This window comes from Haliotis asinina, chromosome 13, assembly GCF_037392515.1.
Source record: "Haliotis asinina isolate JCU_RB_2024 chromosome 13, JCU_Hal_asi_v2, whole genome shotgun sequence".
Taxonomy (NCBI): Eukaryota; Metazoa; Mollusca; class Gastropoda; order Lepetellida; family Haliotidae; genus Haliotis; species Haliotis asinina.
The window spans coordinates 17925241-17942267 of record NC_090292.1 but is presented as its reverse complement, the minus strand read 5'-3'; the positions used below and the strand labels follow the sequence as shown (position 1 = coordinate 17942267).

The 17027-nt window shown below is 40.8% G+C and overlaps 1 protein-coding gene across 1 annotated transcript; it reads right to left on the bottom strand.

The window, feature by feature from the left end:
• Positions 1-7312: 7312 nt before the first annotated feature.
• On the bottom strand, positions 7313-14876 carry LOC137259808 (uncharacterized). The gene is made up of 3 exons (XM_067797426.1): positions 14759-14876; positions 11034-11202; positions 7313-9593 (listed from the first exon to the last, which is right to left on the bottom strand). Exons 2-3 carry the CDS (start codon positions 11149-11151, stop codon positions 8989-8991), a joined length of 723 nt encoding a protein of 240 aa, XP_067653527.1. The 5' UTR covers positions 11152-11202; positions 14759-14876; the 3' UTR covers positions 7313-8988.
• Between the last annotated feature and the right edge of the window lie 2151 nt (positions 14877-17027).

The window sequence follows — 17027 nt, the reverse complement described above, 5'->3', positions numbered from 1 at the left end:
ATCTATATGACAGAAAACACACACTAGATCAGTAGTAGATTTAGTTATATACTGTCATATTTGCAGCTATATAAACACTACTATACTTCTGCAATTCGACAACACGTGTACAGTATGGTTATCTCCTCAGTATGAGATCCCCACAACAGATAACTGCACAAAGATGGCAAGTTGTCGGTATGCTGACTGTTCCATGCGGCGATCGAGCACAGTACCGCTGCCACGGGACAGAAAGATGTCACGATTCGTCACATCTAAACAGTTCATTCAATATAACGTACACATTTCACAGCTGTTATATTTTTGATGAGTCAACGCATCTAATTACACATCGTTGTTAAAATGGATCAGCATCACCAGGGAGATTATATTCAGATGTTGTCGATTATGACCGATTTCACTGAGAAATTATCCGGAAACATTATTTCGATTTGCGTAGCGACCCTTTGTTTACATGGATTGTAGGGCTCCACGTCAGTGTTGGAAATACATTCAAACTGTCACTATCCACTGGGGCTCGTGATCCAAAATGTCGCCCGACCGATTTATGATAACTTATAGACAATAAAACAACGCATATGACAGTTTGAGTATCCTCTTCACAAATTAATTATTTAAGATTATTAAAGAAAGAATAAGCACATTTTTGTACTGCTTTACCTATTACATATGAAAGAATTGTGGTTAGTCTTAATCGGAACTTTAAAAAAAATACCGATCGATTAAAAGTTGAAAGAGAGGTAAGGTAACCCTGTCGTGACGTGACAGCTCTGCTGTGACGTCATGTGAGGAAGGATTTTCAGTTAGTTGTATATAAAATGTGTAACGAGCTTGTGAATTCTTTGATTTCTCGACGTCAACAAAGACATGCCGAATCATTAGGTTGTCGTCAAATGCTCCCAGGTGTCAGGTGATGGTGTTACAATCCACACATTTCCACGGGACCCCTCAGTTAGTGCTAAATAGTTTGCTTGTGATGTCAAAGCGAACGTTGTAGAAGCCTGAACGCATTAACCCCGTGGATGCCGATTTTTTTTTCAGGCGCACATTTTCGTAAGGTTTGAAAAGTGAACGTTGTGCGAGATTTGCGCTCGCGTGGTCCCGGATCTGCATACGACTATAAAATTATACAGAAATGTAGAATATTTAATGTCCTATCCGTTGGTATAAATATGTGTCCGTTCAAAAACAGTAAATTTCTTCGGTTTTTATCGTGCACCAATAAAAGCACTCTGCTACGATTTTTTAAATTTGTTATCTTTACGGAAAGTGTGAGTGAAGAAAATACAGCTTGATATCTGAACGACAGAAGTATATGTGAACTGGATTTATGTGCTGATGCATAATAAAAAAAAAAAAATTAAAAAAATGACCAGCAATAAGTGCCAAAAATCGATTTTCTACTAAGACGTCAAACGTCGACAGAGAGGTCATGAACGTATAAAGATAAGGGGGCATAAATCCGCTATAGTTTACATTAGGTCAATGTAATTTAGATGACACGGAGAGAATTTGGTGTAGATACGGACAGTATAGTTTCGTTAGGTTTTGTTCACAGTGAACTAAACTATTTTAATACAAAGTTCCCCAGTGTGAGAGGATGCACTACATGAGAAAGCAGATAATAGCGATGTGGATGTCCCTATCCGATACATAATTTAGTTCTGAGATTCCCATATTCCCTTGTTTGTGTGGAAGCATTTTTATTAATTTTCCATCATTATTAACGGAGTAACAGACACATTTTCAAATGTAATGAAATAACTGAAAATAATGCGACATTTTAGCTGACGTCATATGGCATGTTTTGTGCATTTTGTGACGTCGGAAAAAGAAGACACTGGTTTGCTGATTAGGATATATCTAACCTAATTCCAACTGAATGTGTAAAAGATCTCGACTTCTGTGACATAATTCAACACTTTTTAGACCAAACATAAAATGAATGGTTTTGCCACTGAAATATTGCCCTGAATATGTCTACAGTTAGACGGTTTTACTGCGTATCGTATTGTGAGTAACACGCGCACCTGTCTAACATCAATTTAGCGTAAATGAAAATTTCACAACATCTGAATATTCATTTAGGATACAAGCTTTTCTTCTTATGATTATGTAATTATTTCACTTCATTAGTATGCAATGAGAGGTACAAAGAGATCGCTTTGCCAGTATCGAACTATTAGAACATGGACGTAATGTTTGTCCAAATTAGGACATGACCTGGTTTATATATTTTTAAGCATTGTTTGAGTTAGATATTCTGCCATCAGATATGTTTTAATCTAATTTGAATTGACTTTGTTATCTAAAAATGATAATATGAATTATAAAACGTTTTTGACATACTCGCACCTGGTCAATCAATTTTCATAATTGTTTTGTCTATAAAAACGACACAGCCCAATGCAATGAACAAGACAATTCCTTTAAATATGTGTGCCTCTACATTTCATAAAATGTACAAATCATTTTCATTAATATTATCAGTTTTATCTGCAAGGTTGAATTAAATCACTGTTTATTAACCTGTTCATATGAAAATTCAATATTTATCCCAGCGTATTGAATATTGTACATGAAAGTTAACTAAAGCACATGTTGCCGTAATGGCTACGTCTGATCTTCCAACACTTGTCTAGAGGCTTAAAATGTGGTAAGTACATAGCTTACTGAGTCAATTTCCCATGTAAGTATTATTCAAACAATCAAAAGCTTTCAAAGAATACAACCGCATACTTTATATCCACATATTATATGGTGTTGAACATGGAAATATGTAGATACTGAATTCAGTTTCATGAAAAATATATCTGATCGATACGCAAAATATACATCACAATACTGAAAGTGCAACCGGACTGATATGGCCATTGTGTACACACTTGTTCAACCGACCTTCACCTCAAAGAAATTGCATAGTATGTGTAACAATGTTGACGTGTGACATCACTACCGATTTCTTTCAAAATTGCGGCTTCGTTGACAAGGGTACACAGGCTTTTATGAGGACTCTTTCCTTAGTTAGGGATCTTTTGTGCATAAATGTGAGATGTAAGTAATCAGAATTATTCTATTCTGACTACCTGTGTATTGTTATATCTTTTTATCGTTTACATTGTAAATGACGGAAGAAGCCAGAAATACCAACAAGTACCGTTGTCATGGCGTCACGCTGCACTAATAGTTTGACAGTTTCTTATGAATTATAAAATGATTGCATTGTATTTATTTTTAATTTGCTATTTCTTCCAACGATGCTCTTCTCCTGAATATACTAAGCGTATTGAGCCATTGTAAGCCATAATTACACGGCTGGATGCTGGAAATTTTCCGAAAATGCTACGCAGTGTAAAATCGGATTTTTTCTTTGTTTGCATTTCAAACAAGCGCTGTCTTTCGAGCACAGCGTTCTTTTTCATACCATGTACCTTTCGTTTCGTTTTATCAAGGCAGTTGGTATTGGTGACAAAGACCATTTGTAATTTGATTCTAAGATGTGTGGGGAATTCAATGATGCATTTGTCGCAGCTGAATGTGAAATATACCTGATGTAATTGGCGTTTCAATATCGGCCTTCTCGAAACGTGATTTTGTAAACACTATTCAATATGGCGGAAAGCGCACTTCGGCGTTCGTGTAAGTGTATTTTCGTAAACGTCCCAACCGATTCTGGGTTCATCGGTGACGTTTCAGAATTATCATTACTAGTTACGTGAAAACTTGATATCAGTGATCATTAATATACTATTTTTGAAGTCCAGTACTCCCAGTAATTATCCGATTTTCACATTTCAAAACATACAGCAAATAACGCTTTGAATCTCGATTTTGTACAGTTTGAAAAATGACGACATTTACGATGAAGCCTATTTTGAAAGGCAATTTTAAGCACTTTACCTTGGTCTGAGATAATAGTGGATGGTATCACGAAAAAGGAATTTTCCGCAGAATTGAAAACTCTGAAGTATATATATGTGCGTGGTATATTTAGAATTTTATTTGACGTCAAAGTGAGGAGTGAAGAGGAGGGACATATATGTCCCTGTGGCACCCAGGGGGTTAAATCTGGTGGTTGGACACCTACTTCGCTTCCGAGATAGAAGATTTTATTTACATTTGTTTCCACCGAGTTACAAAACATCAACATTACTTACTAGTAAAATGATTGATAACCAAAAGGATTTTGCATGACACAACTTGTAACATATGGATTTCTTCCTCAGACGCGATCGAGGTAGTTTGTTTTTCACCCTTACCAACTCTGACGGATGTTTTTGTGTTTCAGCAGCAACCAGCTACAGATGATGACGTCAAGGTTCCTGCTGCTGAGGAAAATGACAATGATTCAGATTATGACTCATTTTTCTCGGATCCTGATTGTGAGACAAAATGTAAAAGAGATTTCTAGTTTCTACACCAGGCCATGTAGCTAAGCCGTAACTTCACATTACATGCAATAAAGTTTTCAGAAACCAGATTTCTCTGTTGTTTATTGTTGAAAACCGGACGTGCACTTTTGTGTCCGGACTGGTCAATTTTAAAAGTTACTAGTCCGGCTGTCCTGCTTGGAATTTTGGGAGTTTTAAACACTGTATAAGCAATGTCATGCAAAATCCTATTGCCTATCAGTCAAATACATAATGTACTACAAGCAGAAAGTAGTTTAGATCTTGTAACTCAGTGAAAACATTCCTAAATAGAATTTATTCTCAGACTGTCGGATTCTCATGACATGATTAGATTATGGTTTGTTTTCATCAAGTAAAAAGACCAAAACTACTTCCTACTCACAGTTAAATATGTTTCTGAATCATTACCAAAAGGATTTTGCATGACAGAACGATTTGTATATATTATGGCAACAAGCGATTTTGACAGAATCGTGCATGAAAACAAGTTACTAGTATATCTCGGAAAATAAGCAAGGCAGGTGAGAAAAATTAAATGACATTAGATTGTGAAAATTATGTTTTCATTTTTCAAATCAATTGCAGGTTTAGACAAACCTATTAACAACATTATCGATCCCCTGAAAAGTAGATATTACTTCTGATTGGTTGAAATTTCGTTCGCGGGAGAGAACTGTGCACTGTTGTCAAAAAGGTCGATTTAGGGCAATCAAATGTCGAAATGAGTAGTTTTAATGGCGGGGTTTTGTTTATAACGATGAGTATATGTGATCTGTAACCCTCACCCTCTGACACTGATGGGACACTCTAAGAATACCTATACATTTTAAAACAAGAAGACAAAGTCATCAAAATCTGACGCAATGACAAAATACTCTTCACGAATATGTCTAATATGTCTCATAATTATGTCAAATGTTTTGGCATGTATACTGCAAAGCGGAAGGAGAGCATTAAAATGTATTTAAATTCTGCTCCACAAAGGAGCATTACCACCAAACTCAGCTGAAGCCAAACTTGTTGCCATGGAATCGCAGAATATAAGTCCAAAAATGCCAGCAGGCACCAGTGCACTCCTAGATATGCGTATGTACGAAATTTGGTGAAGAAACAATGAATGGTTTATAAGTTTTGCTGCAGAGAAGAGCACTACCGCCAATTTGAGTCAAACTCAAAGTTGTTGCCATGGAAACGCCAAACATATTTAATTCAAAATTCCCAAACTAATAAAACAGCACCATTACACTACCAGACCTACCTATGTGACAAGTTTGGTGAAGAAACAGTGAACGGTTTTAGAGTTCTGCTCCGGAAAGAACACTACCACCAATACGAGTCAAAGTCAAATTTCTGGCCATGGAAACGCTAAGAAAGAAGTATTTCATTCAGAAGTCTAAAACTACGAAAAGGCACCATTACACCAGCTGATCTTTTTATGTGCCAAGTTTGGTGAAGAAACAGTGAACGGTTTTCAAGATCTGCTCCGAAAACACGAATGTGTACGTACGCACAGACGGAATCCATTTAATACTCCCGCAAAACGCGTTGAGCATAATTATCTTCATATTAAATCATCTTAAGGGCTTCAGTCATCATCACTGGAAGAATCCTCCACATGATAAATGTCTCGATCTGTGAGCTGTCACAAGTATAATAGCAGCTGTCTCAACTATAATAGCAGCTGTCTCAACTATAATAGCAGCTGTCTCAGACACTTCAGCTGTTTGGGCCTGACCATCTTCTGACTCAGACAGATGTAAATCTACCTGTTCATCATCTTTGACTTTCTCATATTTCTGGGGTTGGAGAATCTTTCTTAGCCCTCTGGGTTTTGCTTTCAACCAATGGTGAGTCACAGGGGTCATTGTCTGGCACTTCTGAACTAACCGATGACGTTACTGATTACAATTTAGATAGTTATTTGTAATAAGGTGCATTTAACTATTTGTCTATGTTTTTCAGGACGACGTCGCTAAAATTAGCAAGTCAGGGTTTAGGAACCATAATAAGATAATACATTCTCAGTCGCCACTCGGGCCAGTTTCAGTAACTTTTGACAGGTTCGAGCAAAGGTCAACTAGCATTTTGCTATTGAGCAGGCAGTTAATTCGAACACTGCTCCACGTGCTATCACCAAAGCCTTGTGGAGAGCAACGACGCATCCGGTTTGAAATATTGTATGTATTGTCATAAATTTTAAACATTACTGATGCAGCTGTAGAAGAATATTTACGCAATAGTGTAAAACAATATGAAAACCTCGCCGAATCGCTATGCGCATTTATTTACAAACAAGAGAAAAACTCCGGTCACATGATATGCAAATTTGCTTGTGGCAGCGATGTGACGATAAGTCATCCCTGGGCCGGAGTGTGGGCATTCTGAATGGTGGCATGACAACATGGGCGTCACTGGAATTGGTTGGTTCTGGGGAGCGTCCACTTGTGGGAGGTTTCATCTGTTCTCGCCGCAGAAACAGAAACTCACGTATGCGCATATTCACTGTACTCTGTTTCCCTCGTAGCCCCGTGAAGGTCCGAAGTCGAATACGTCTCCAGCAACCCATGCTTGCATAAAAGGCGACAATGCTTTTGTCGTATGAGGTGACTGACGGGATCGATTGGTCACGCTCACTGACTTGGTTGACACATGTCATCGGTTCATAATGGCGCAGATCGTTGCCCATGCTGTTGAATCCTGGATTGTCTGGTCCAGACTTGACTGTTTACAGACCGCCGCCATACAGCTGGAATGTTGCCGACTGCGGCGTAAAACTAAACTCACTCACTCACTCTTAGCACTTGATTTCCCGACGCGTTTATGACGGGGATACTGTAAAGATTTCCTGTGTAGTTTCATTAAGCTCAGAATTGTCGTCAAAACAAAACAAAAACTGTTAAAAGAATTAGGAAATTTTTATGAAAACAGGCCATGAAGAGAATTTTTCACAGGCTGAAAATGTACACTAGCAAAACCGGACTACTGTGATTCTATTTTGACTAACCCTGGGAAGTTTTACCTAGCATCGGGTTACCGGGTTAGTGGTTATTAGTGATGGCTGATTAAAGTTAGAGATAATGGTCCCCTGAACACAGGAGATGCACAGCAAATGTCACGGCAATATGATTATCGTTTCTTGGGATACCTTTGTATCAATGAGTAGGAGATGTGATCACCACACTGTCTTGCACGTCATTTCAGTTAAATCAGCGTGTGCAAGCTCGATGTAGGGCGACAGTGGTCAGGATTTGATGTGTCCAGTAAGTCAACGGTAAGTATGTTAAACAATCAAACATGGATTCCAACTCAACTGATGACGCCCCCAGTGATTGTGCCAGTCTCAGAATGACAAATCCAGGAATAACGTATTTCAGTCTGCACAGGTGTCAACGTGTAGATATAATTTACATGTAGAGAGGGGAATAGACGTGTGTTCTTGCTAAGTACACGTTTCCTCGTCTCTTGCTTAGTATCTGTTTCCTCGTCTCTTGCTAAGTACATGTTTCCTCGTCTCTTGCTAAGTACCTGTTTCCTCGTCGCTTGCTAAGTACATGTTTCCTCGTCTCTTGCTAAGTACATGTTTCCTCGTCTCTTGCTAAGTACGTTTCCTCGTCAACTCGTAGGTTGTCCATCACCATGAGCTGCACGTGGTTGCAGTATGATGCTACATTCAAGATGGAGGCGTTGATGATCCAGGACGCTTGTAATCTCTCACCTCTTTGAGAAGTCTTGTCGCTGGTAGGCAAATATGTAGGTTTCAAGATCGGACAGAAACCTAGAAGGTATTCCTGTCTGATTCTAAAGCGACCATTTGTTTAGAATTTCTCTGAGTGGCATTTAGAAACGACGACAGTTTTTTTAATATACAACTTCCTACATGATGATATGAGCAATATTATAGAAGTTGTTTTTCTACAGAACTCTACTCGGCGTTTCACCTTTCTATACATTTACACATGTCATCTATTGCTTTGTGAAGATGATAAAGATAACGTTATCAGTTCTTCCATCTGAATGAATGAGTACGTTTGTAGGCATGGGTTTGACGGATAGTTCCGCAATATCTGGAACCGACAGACATGACGAATTGACATGACGTATTGTGACCATGTAGAGAATCGAACCTAGTAAGTTGGTGAATCTAGTGATCGTCATCTGTAAAGTAATGAGTATGAACCTACCCTTTACATGTCACTTGGGTGGAAAGGTAAGTTAGCCCAGAGGTTATGTTATCATCATCATCGTCGTCGTCATCATCATCAAACCTAATCACCAATAGTATCTGACACAAGCATTAGAACTTCAAGTACACCTGGAAACAGTTGGACTCCATGTTTACCATAATCTCTGATTTCTACAGAAAGTTCATTTATAAATAAAGAAAACAACATAGGAATCAACACAGGACCCTGCCGTAAACCAAATGGACAATTAAAAAGTTCTGTTAACTCGGATGTCGTTCACTCGTTTCACCAAAGGCCCAGGTCCGATTCCTAACATAATGTATACGGATGATAGCGTGACAAAATTGTTTTTCGGAAAATAGTGGAGGATGAATGAAAGAAAAAGCCATATTCTAGACATACAAAAACAGCGCCAGTACTCCAAGAACCAACACGCCAATACTCGATGCGTCTTTGGTCACTGTGAGTCCAACAGCACCATTAACTGAGCAAGAGGGCGTGTCACAGTACTCAGGAATGCACGTGCCATTGGTAACCCATGTGCACTTAGACGGGTTGAGCTTGAAGCAACAGTCGACTGGGCAGTTGGCGGTAGTTTCACCAGGATCGCACACTGTATTGTAACAGGTGTCAGGCATGGAAGTACTAGATGGATCAACAACCTGCATGTTTAAACCGCTGCTCTGGGCACTGTAACGTTTTTTGCAATATTTTTTGAAACATTTCGTAAACAGCCAGCATGTCCCAGGAAGGTCAAATATTGGTATTGGCTTGCATTTGTTAGCAACACTCCCCTGCCCGGGACACCCCCCACAGGCAAACTCCGCCCTAATGACCCCTTTTCCTTTGTCCGCTCCCCCGGAGCCGCAGTAGCTTGTACTTGATCCTCTCTGGTAGGTTCGTCCATCGCAGGACTTGTCAGTGTCGTTGACGTTGTTGCAACAGGCATAAAAATGGACTTTGCTAGTGCCGCCTCTGTTGAAGGAAAGGCACTGACCTGGAAAATAAAAACCACGAAAAATTCTTGTAAGATGTGGCTTTCACAAAATGAAGGGCGGCGGGGTGGCTTTGAGGTTAAAGTGTCCACTCGTCAGAATGAGACAAGGGTTCAGTGGTTAAGGCCATTTCTCCTGTCCACTGCATTGATATGATATTGCTAGAATGCGGCGTAAAAGAAAACTCACTCACTTTTGCGAGATGATACTCGTGTGACAGGTACCGGGAAACCTTTTTACACCAAAAAGACTTGTTTAGATTTAATAATTTGTGTTTTTAATACACTGTATTTCTTGTATGCACAATTTTTTTCCCCTGCTGTGTACAGGGGGGTGTCGACGTTTAATGCTGCTGTTTATACAACAGGAAGAAGGAAATGTTTAAACGAGGCCAATGTTTTATTACTCTTATTTACCTAGTCTAGGGCGGTCCCCGAGTTTTTATTACCGTTATTTTCCTGGTTTAAGACGCGCTTACTGTTATTTACCTGGTTTGGGACAGCCTCCAGTCTTTATTCCTGTTATTTACCTGGTTCAGGACAGCCTCTACTTTTTATTACTGTTATTTACCTGGTCTAGGGCAGCCTCCGCGTTTTATTCCTGTTATTTACCCGGTTTGGGACGGTCTTCATGTTTAATTATTTACCTGATTTAGGACAACCTCCAGTCTTTATTACTGTTATTTACCTGGTTTAGGGCAGCCTCCAGTCTTTATTAATGGTTTTTACCTGGTCTAGGGCAGCCTCTACGTTTTATTAGTGTTATTTATCCGGTTTGGGACGGTCTTCATGCTTACTTATGTACCTGATTTAGGACGGCCTCAAGGCTTTATTACTGCTATTTACCTGATTTAGGACAGCCTCCACTTTTTGTTCCTGTTATTTACCCGGTTTGGGACGGTCTTCATGCTTAATTATTTACCTGATTTAGGGCAGCCTCCAGTGTTTATTACTGTTATTTACCTGATTTAGGACGGCCTCCAGCCGTTATTACCGTTATTTACCCGCTTTAGGGCGATCTCCAGGCTTTATTACTGTTATTTACCCGGTTTAGGACAGCCTCCAGTCTTTATTCCTGTTATTTACCTGGTTTGGGACGGTCTTCATGCTAAATTATTTACCTGATTTAGGACAACCTCCAGTCTTTATTCCTGTTATTTACCTGGTTTAGGACAGCCTCCAGTCTTTATTCCTGTTATTTACCTGGTTTAGGGCAGCCTCCAGTCTTTATTCCTGTTATTTACCCGGTTTGGGACGGTCTTCATGCTTAATTATTTACCTGATTTAGGACAACCTCCAGTCTTTATTACTGTTATTTACCTGATTTAGGACAACCTCCAGTCTTTATTACTGTTATTTACCTGATTTAGGACGGCCTCCAGCCGTTATTACCGTTATTTACCTGGTTTTGAGTGGTCTCCAGGCTTTATTATTGTTATTTACCCGGTTTAGGGCGGTCTCCAGGCTTTCGCTTCACTCGCACATGTACTTGTGAGGATCCAACAGAGACGAAGATGGCGTAGACCACAGTCAAACCAATATTCCACCAAAGAGGAGTCATGTTTGTTTGTGAACACAACCACGGTCAGGTAAGTGGGTGAATGTCTGCAGTCTGAAACGTAAATTACATTTTCACTCTGCTGCTTTATTCAACCTTATTGCCTTATTGCCAGGAACAGAATTGTTTGAGATACATAAGGTACCGTTAGCGAGGCGAAATTCGCTGTGGTTGGCATACTGACAATGTGTGTGTGTACCATTGAGGGTTCTCTGAAAAGATATTGAGGGTTCTCTGAAAAGGTATCATTGTGTCACTGTGAATGAATGTTGTAGCACAATGATGCAAGGGAAGGTTGTGGTACGTGAGGTGAAGGTTGCAGTGCTGCATGGGAACGTTATGGTACATGAGGTGAAGGTTGCAGTGCTGCAAGGGAACGTAGTGGAACATGGGGTGAAGGTTGCAGTGCTGCAAGGGAACGTTATGGTACATGGGGTGAAGGTTGCAGTGCTGCAAGGGAAGGTTGTGGTACGTGAGGTGAAGGTTGCAGTGCTGCATGGGAACGTTATGGTACATGAGGTGAAGGTTGCAGTGCTGCAAGGGAACGTAGTGGAACATGGGGTGAAGGTTGCAGTGCTGCAAGGGAACGTGGTGGTACATGGGGTGAAGGTTGCAGTGCTGCAAGGGAACGTGGTGGAACATGGGGTGAAGGTTGCAGTGCTGCAAGGGAACGTTTTGGTACATGGGGTGAAGGCTGCAGTGCTGCAAGGGAACGTGGTGGAACATGGGGTGAAGGTTGCAGTGCTGCAAGGGAACGTTTTGGTACATGAAGTGAAGGTTGCAGTGCTGCAAGGGAACGTAGTGGAACATGGGGTGAAGGTTGCAGTGCTGCAAGGGAACGTTATGGTACATGGGGTGAAGGTTGCAGTGCTGTATGGGAACGTTATGGTACATGAAGTGAAGGCTGCAGTGCTGCATGGGAACGTTGTGGTACATGAGGTGTAGGTTGCAGTGCTGCAAGGGAACGTTTTGGTACGTGAGGTGAAGGTTGCAGTGCTGCATGGGAACGTGGTGGAACATGGGGTGAAGGTTGCAGTGCTGCAAGGGAACGTTATGGTACATGGGGTGAAGGCTGCAGTGCTGCAAGGGAACGTGGTGGAACATGGGGTGAAGGTTGCAGTGCTGCATGGGAACGTGGTGGAACATGGGGTGAAGGCTGCAGTGCTGCAAGGGAACGTGGTGGAACATGGGGTGAAGGTTGCAGTGCTGCAAGGGAACGTGGTGGAACATGGGGTGAAGGTTGCAGTGCTGCAAGGGAACGTGGTGGAACATGGGGTGAAGGCTGCAGTGCTGCATGGGAACGTGGTGGAACATGGGGTGAAGGTTGCAGTGCTGCAAGGGAACGTTATGGTACATGGGGTGAAGGCTGCAGTGCTGCAAGGGAACGTGGTGGAACATGGGGTGAAGGTTGCAGTGCTGCAAGGGAACGTTTTGGTACATGAGGTGAAGGTTGCAGTGCTGTATGGGAACGTTATGGTACGTGAGGTGAAGGTTGCAGTGCTGCATGGGAACGTAGTAGAACATGGGGTGAAGGTTGCAGTGCTGCAGGTGAACGACACATGTAATCGTATCGCATGCTGTTGAATACTCGATTGTCTGTTTATTTACAGTCCGTCGCCATATAGCTTGAATAATGCTGAGTGCGTAAAACAATCATCAAACAAACTATTTGTCGTTCCGAGGACTTAAGCCCAAGGTATCAGTTTATAAGTACGAATATTCTTTTCTACAATGGGACAAACATCAAATTTCAAAACATACTGTTGTCTCCAGTCTCCCTTGACGATATTACTGCACTGTTTTAACTCATCATATATCATGTAACCGGATGTCAGTATTTCTTTAAGTTGTACGAAACCAGCAGCTGGTTTGAATATCCTCGGTCCAGCTATTCTCTCTGCTTGTGCCTCGATTTCCACCGTACTCCAAGCCATGAAGATGCGGGTTAGAATTGGTCTTCAGTAACTCGTTCTTGTCGTAAGAGGCGACTATCAGGAATTGGTGGTCAGAGACGTTGATTTGATTGACACATGTCAATTGCATAGCTCAATGTTCATGCTGCCGATCACTGGATTGTGTGGTCCAGACTCTATAATACACACTTGTTGGAGGTCACCGTGACATGCCAATGTTAGATTGTCAGAGAAAAGAAACAGGTGAAGAATATATATCCCGACTGAACCATATAACTGGATATCAGTATTTTTAAACTGTGCTAAAGCAGCAGTATGTTCGTACAAGCTGTGTTATCACCAAAGTCTTGGTGATACAAACATTTTATCTGAAGACTGCAACATGAATGAGATAGGTCACCTTTCGTGCTGACTATACAATCCCTTCTAAAAGCTTTCAGTTTTCTTTAGTGGTATGTCTCAGAATATCTTCTGAGATGTTTTAAAATATCCGTTCTTCTACAATCGAGCGTAATCAATATGCAGATGTTTTATCGGCAGTCATTGTATTTTTAATCGATCTGCAGGCTGTCTGCAGCACGTTGTTATAAACATGTGCAAGTAGTGTGTCCAAACCTCAGATGTCAGCAGGATGTCACGGCTGCGGTCGAACGGTACAGACATGTCTCCGTGACGATAGTAATCAGGAGTTCACTTACAGCAGACCCATGAAGATCCGGGGTAGAACAGGCCTTCATCAACCCATGCTTGTCATAAAAGGCGAGGCGACTAACGGGATCGGGTGGTCAGGCTCGCTGACTTAGTTGACACATGTCACAGGTTCAAAATTACAAAAATTGATGCTCATGCTGCTGATCACTGGGCTGTCTGGTCCAGACTCGATTATTTACAGACCGCTCCCATATAGCTGGAATGTTGCTAAGTGCGGTGTAAAACTAAACTCACTCAGTTACTGCATGCAGGGCGCTAGCACAAAAACAGTTAATCAGTGTACACGGGTAAACGAAATATAATTTTGACGCCTCCATTTCATATCAACTTTCAAACACACCGCACCTTTGTCGATTAATTTGAACTGGGACCACGAGGGCCTGTATTGTGTTTGAGGCATTTATACTGCGTAGGGAAGCCCTGATCCACAGTTTGTTAGATCACTTCTTTCAAGAGGCTCAGCCTCTATTAAATACATCTCCCGGCGATAAACAATGTTCAGTGTATTTTATCAAGCTGTCCGAAATCATATTCCGTATTTGTTGGGTACATTCTGTTTCGTATACTCATTCTCGTTTTCGCATCGATCTCGAGGCACGCTGTACTCCGGGTTTTCCTCCCACATTTCCCTCACGTGTGGTTACAGTCAGCTCCCTGCAACCCATGCTTGTTGTAAGACGCTAACAGGATCGGATGGTTTGATTGATACATGTAATCGTATTCTAGTGACGTAGATTCTTTGCTCAGATGCGTATTGATCACTGGACTGTCTGGTTTGGACTCGACTATACAGATCGCTGTCATATAGCTGCTGTATTGCACAGACAGAAGCAGAAGCTAGCATAGCGGCTTTGTACAACAAACTATGTTTCCCATAACGGTACATAGCATAGACTACACCTGTTTGGAATTGACAAATGACGAATTGTTTTTAATCTGACATCCCAACTGTCCTGTCATATCTGACGACATAAATAACAACATACCTGAGCTGGCGCTGACCTGGATTTTCAGCTATACGGAGTCGGTTAGTAGACCTCACTACAACGGATCTGTCAAGCATGAGAGCTGCTTGTACACAAATAGCACCATCGCCGACCAATCAGATTGCGTGTTATTCATGTCAAGGGCTAGGTCGTTACTTATTCATGTTTCCTAGAAAACGCTCTTCCCCGGGAGTGCTGATCCAAACTGTGTTTCCGCTTGACATTGTACATGCTTGGCAAGTGATGTTTAGGGGGTTTAGATCTCACACTGCAATAAAAGCTGGTGCTTGTTGGAATGAGTGGTTGGGCAGCTTAGTGGTTAAAACGTTCGGTAGTCAAGTCGAAGAGGCGGGTTCGATTCCCCAAATGCTTACAGTATGTCTTTATTTTACAGAAGGGGGTATTTTGATTTTTGTCATTATGTTTTAATTTAATTGAACAAAATCAGAAGCTTATAATATTTATTTTACGTATTCCGTGAAATATGAGTAATCTGTCGTCATTTGATGAACGTCATTTTCCCGAATCTTGAGCTTGTGATACTTGTGCACATGTGATAGATATGACACTGGTGATGTTTCACCATGATAAATAAATAAATAAATAAATAAATAAATAAATAAATAAATAAATAAATAAATAAATAAATAAATAAATAAAATTTACAAATCTTGTACAGTCTGTGATTTATACATATAATAAAATTTGAGTGACAGGTAATCAGTGAATTTAGTTTTAAGCCGATTTCAGTAACAGTCCAGCAATATCACGGCGAGGGACACCAGAAATGGGTTTCACAAATTGTACCCATGTGGGGATTCGAACCCGGGTTGCCGGCGTGACGAGTGAACGTTTAACGATGAGATTACCCGACCATCTCCTTCATTAACAGGTTTGAGACAAAGCTGGTGAATACATAGTTTCTATACTTTCAACAGTTTACAGACTAAACCATATTTGAAAACATGAAATCGTTAAGGTTAGGGCCACCGAATAATATAGTGTGCAGTGTGTTTTGGCCTCCCAATTTATCAATATCTGAGGCCTCCTAAAATCATCATATAAAGTGCATTCATAAAAGAAAAGAAATGAATTTTCGCATGGAGGACCACATCCACTCGCAATTACAAATAGGTTAACCCGAAACAGATCTACGTTTTGCGTGAGGCAACTATGTCTCAGTCTAGTGTGCAATACGTTTGTGTATCCTAAACTTCGGCCAGTTCTGATTAGAAGATTTTGTTTGACAGTTTTGTGCTATTTACACTGCATTCATCCACTACTATGACCACACATGGTCATATTATTTTTAAATATTTGGTGCTACCGGTTTTGAAACGCTGACTTGCTGGAACACGGTTATTGCCAATCAGCTGACATTTTCTGCGAACGATACTGGGGTTGATCTGTATAACTTTGTAGGTCACGGAAAGAGACGAGTAGTTGCGAATGTATAACTTCCTTTATCATACAATGGGTAGTGTTCCTGGCAGAAAATTGTTGTCTAGTAATGATAGATGGGACTGATTACGACTTCACCAGCACCGAAGTGCAGGCGTCTTGCAATCATTGTCTCGGACAGCTGCCAAGAAAATCTCGAATGAGCTGATTGACACTTTGTTAGTTCCTTATTAACTTACGAATGTATAACTTCCTTTATCACACAGTGGATAATGTTCTCGGCAGGATAAAGCCAACGGATATTTTCGGTATCCGTTGGGGTCATGTACGGATACTGATGCAAATTAGAGAGGTCATATGCAGATTTTAAGGACTTCTTTCACACTGTAAACAAACATGGCGTCACGCCCACCTATCGGCGCTCGTGTCCAGATTGACGGCCGTGGTTACGGTACTGTGAGTGCTTTGATGAGAAGAAAGTGTTGTCTAGTAATGATAGATGGGACTGATTACGACTTCACCAGCACCGAAACGCAGGCGTCTTGCAACCATTGATACGGACAGCAGCCAGGAAAATCTCGAATGAACTCTTTGACACTTTGTTAGTTGACAAGTGCACCTCGCCAACAATATATTTGTTGTTCAAAAGTTTAACTGACCTTTTCCCAAATTCCACACGTGTTTTTGTCATTTTTAATGTTAACATTTGTTGACAATAATACGCTCTTCAAGATAAAATCTAACTGGGAACTACATGACGTAAAGCAGTCACCTGAATGATCAGTAGAAAATGCGTCACCGAGCTTGTGACGTGAAGTATTACTACGCACATAGGCTCGCTTAATACAATGTCTATCCCCAATGCAGG

What these genes read in the sequence shown, in the direction of transcription:
- LOC137259808 (XM_067797426.1), bottom strand. Translation starts at nt 11,151, where the DNA reads ATGACTCCTCTTTGGTGGAATATTGGTTTGACTGTGGTCTACGCCATC. An exon ending in TGGAGACCGCCCTAAACCGG is followed by an intron (nt 9,594 to 11,033) that starts GTAAATAACAAT and finishes TTTATTTTCCAG; the next exon opens with GTCAGTGCCTTTCCTTCAAC.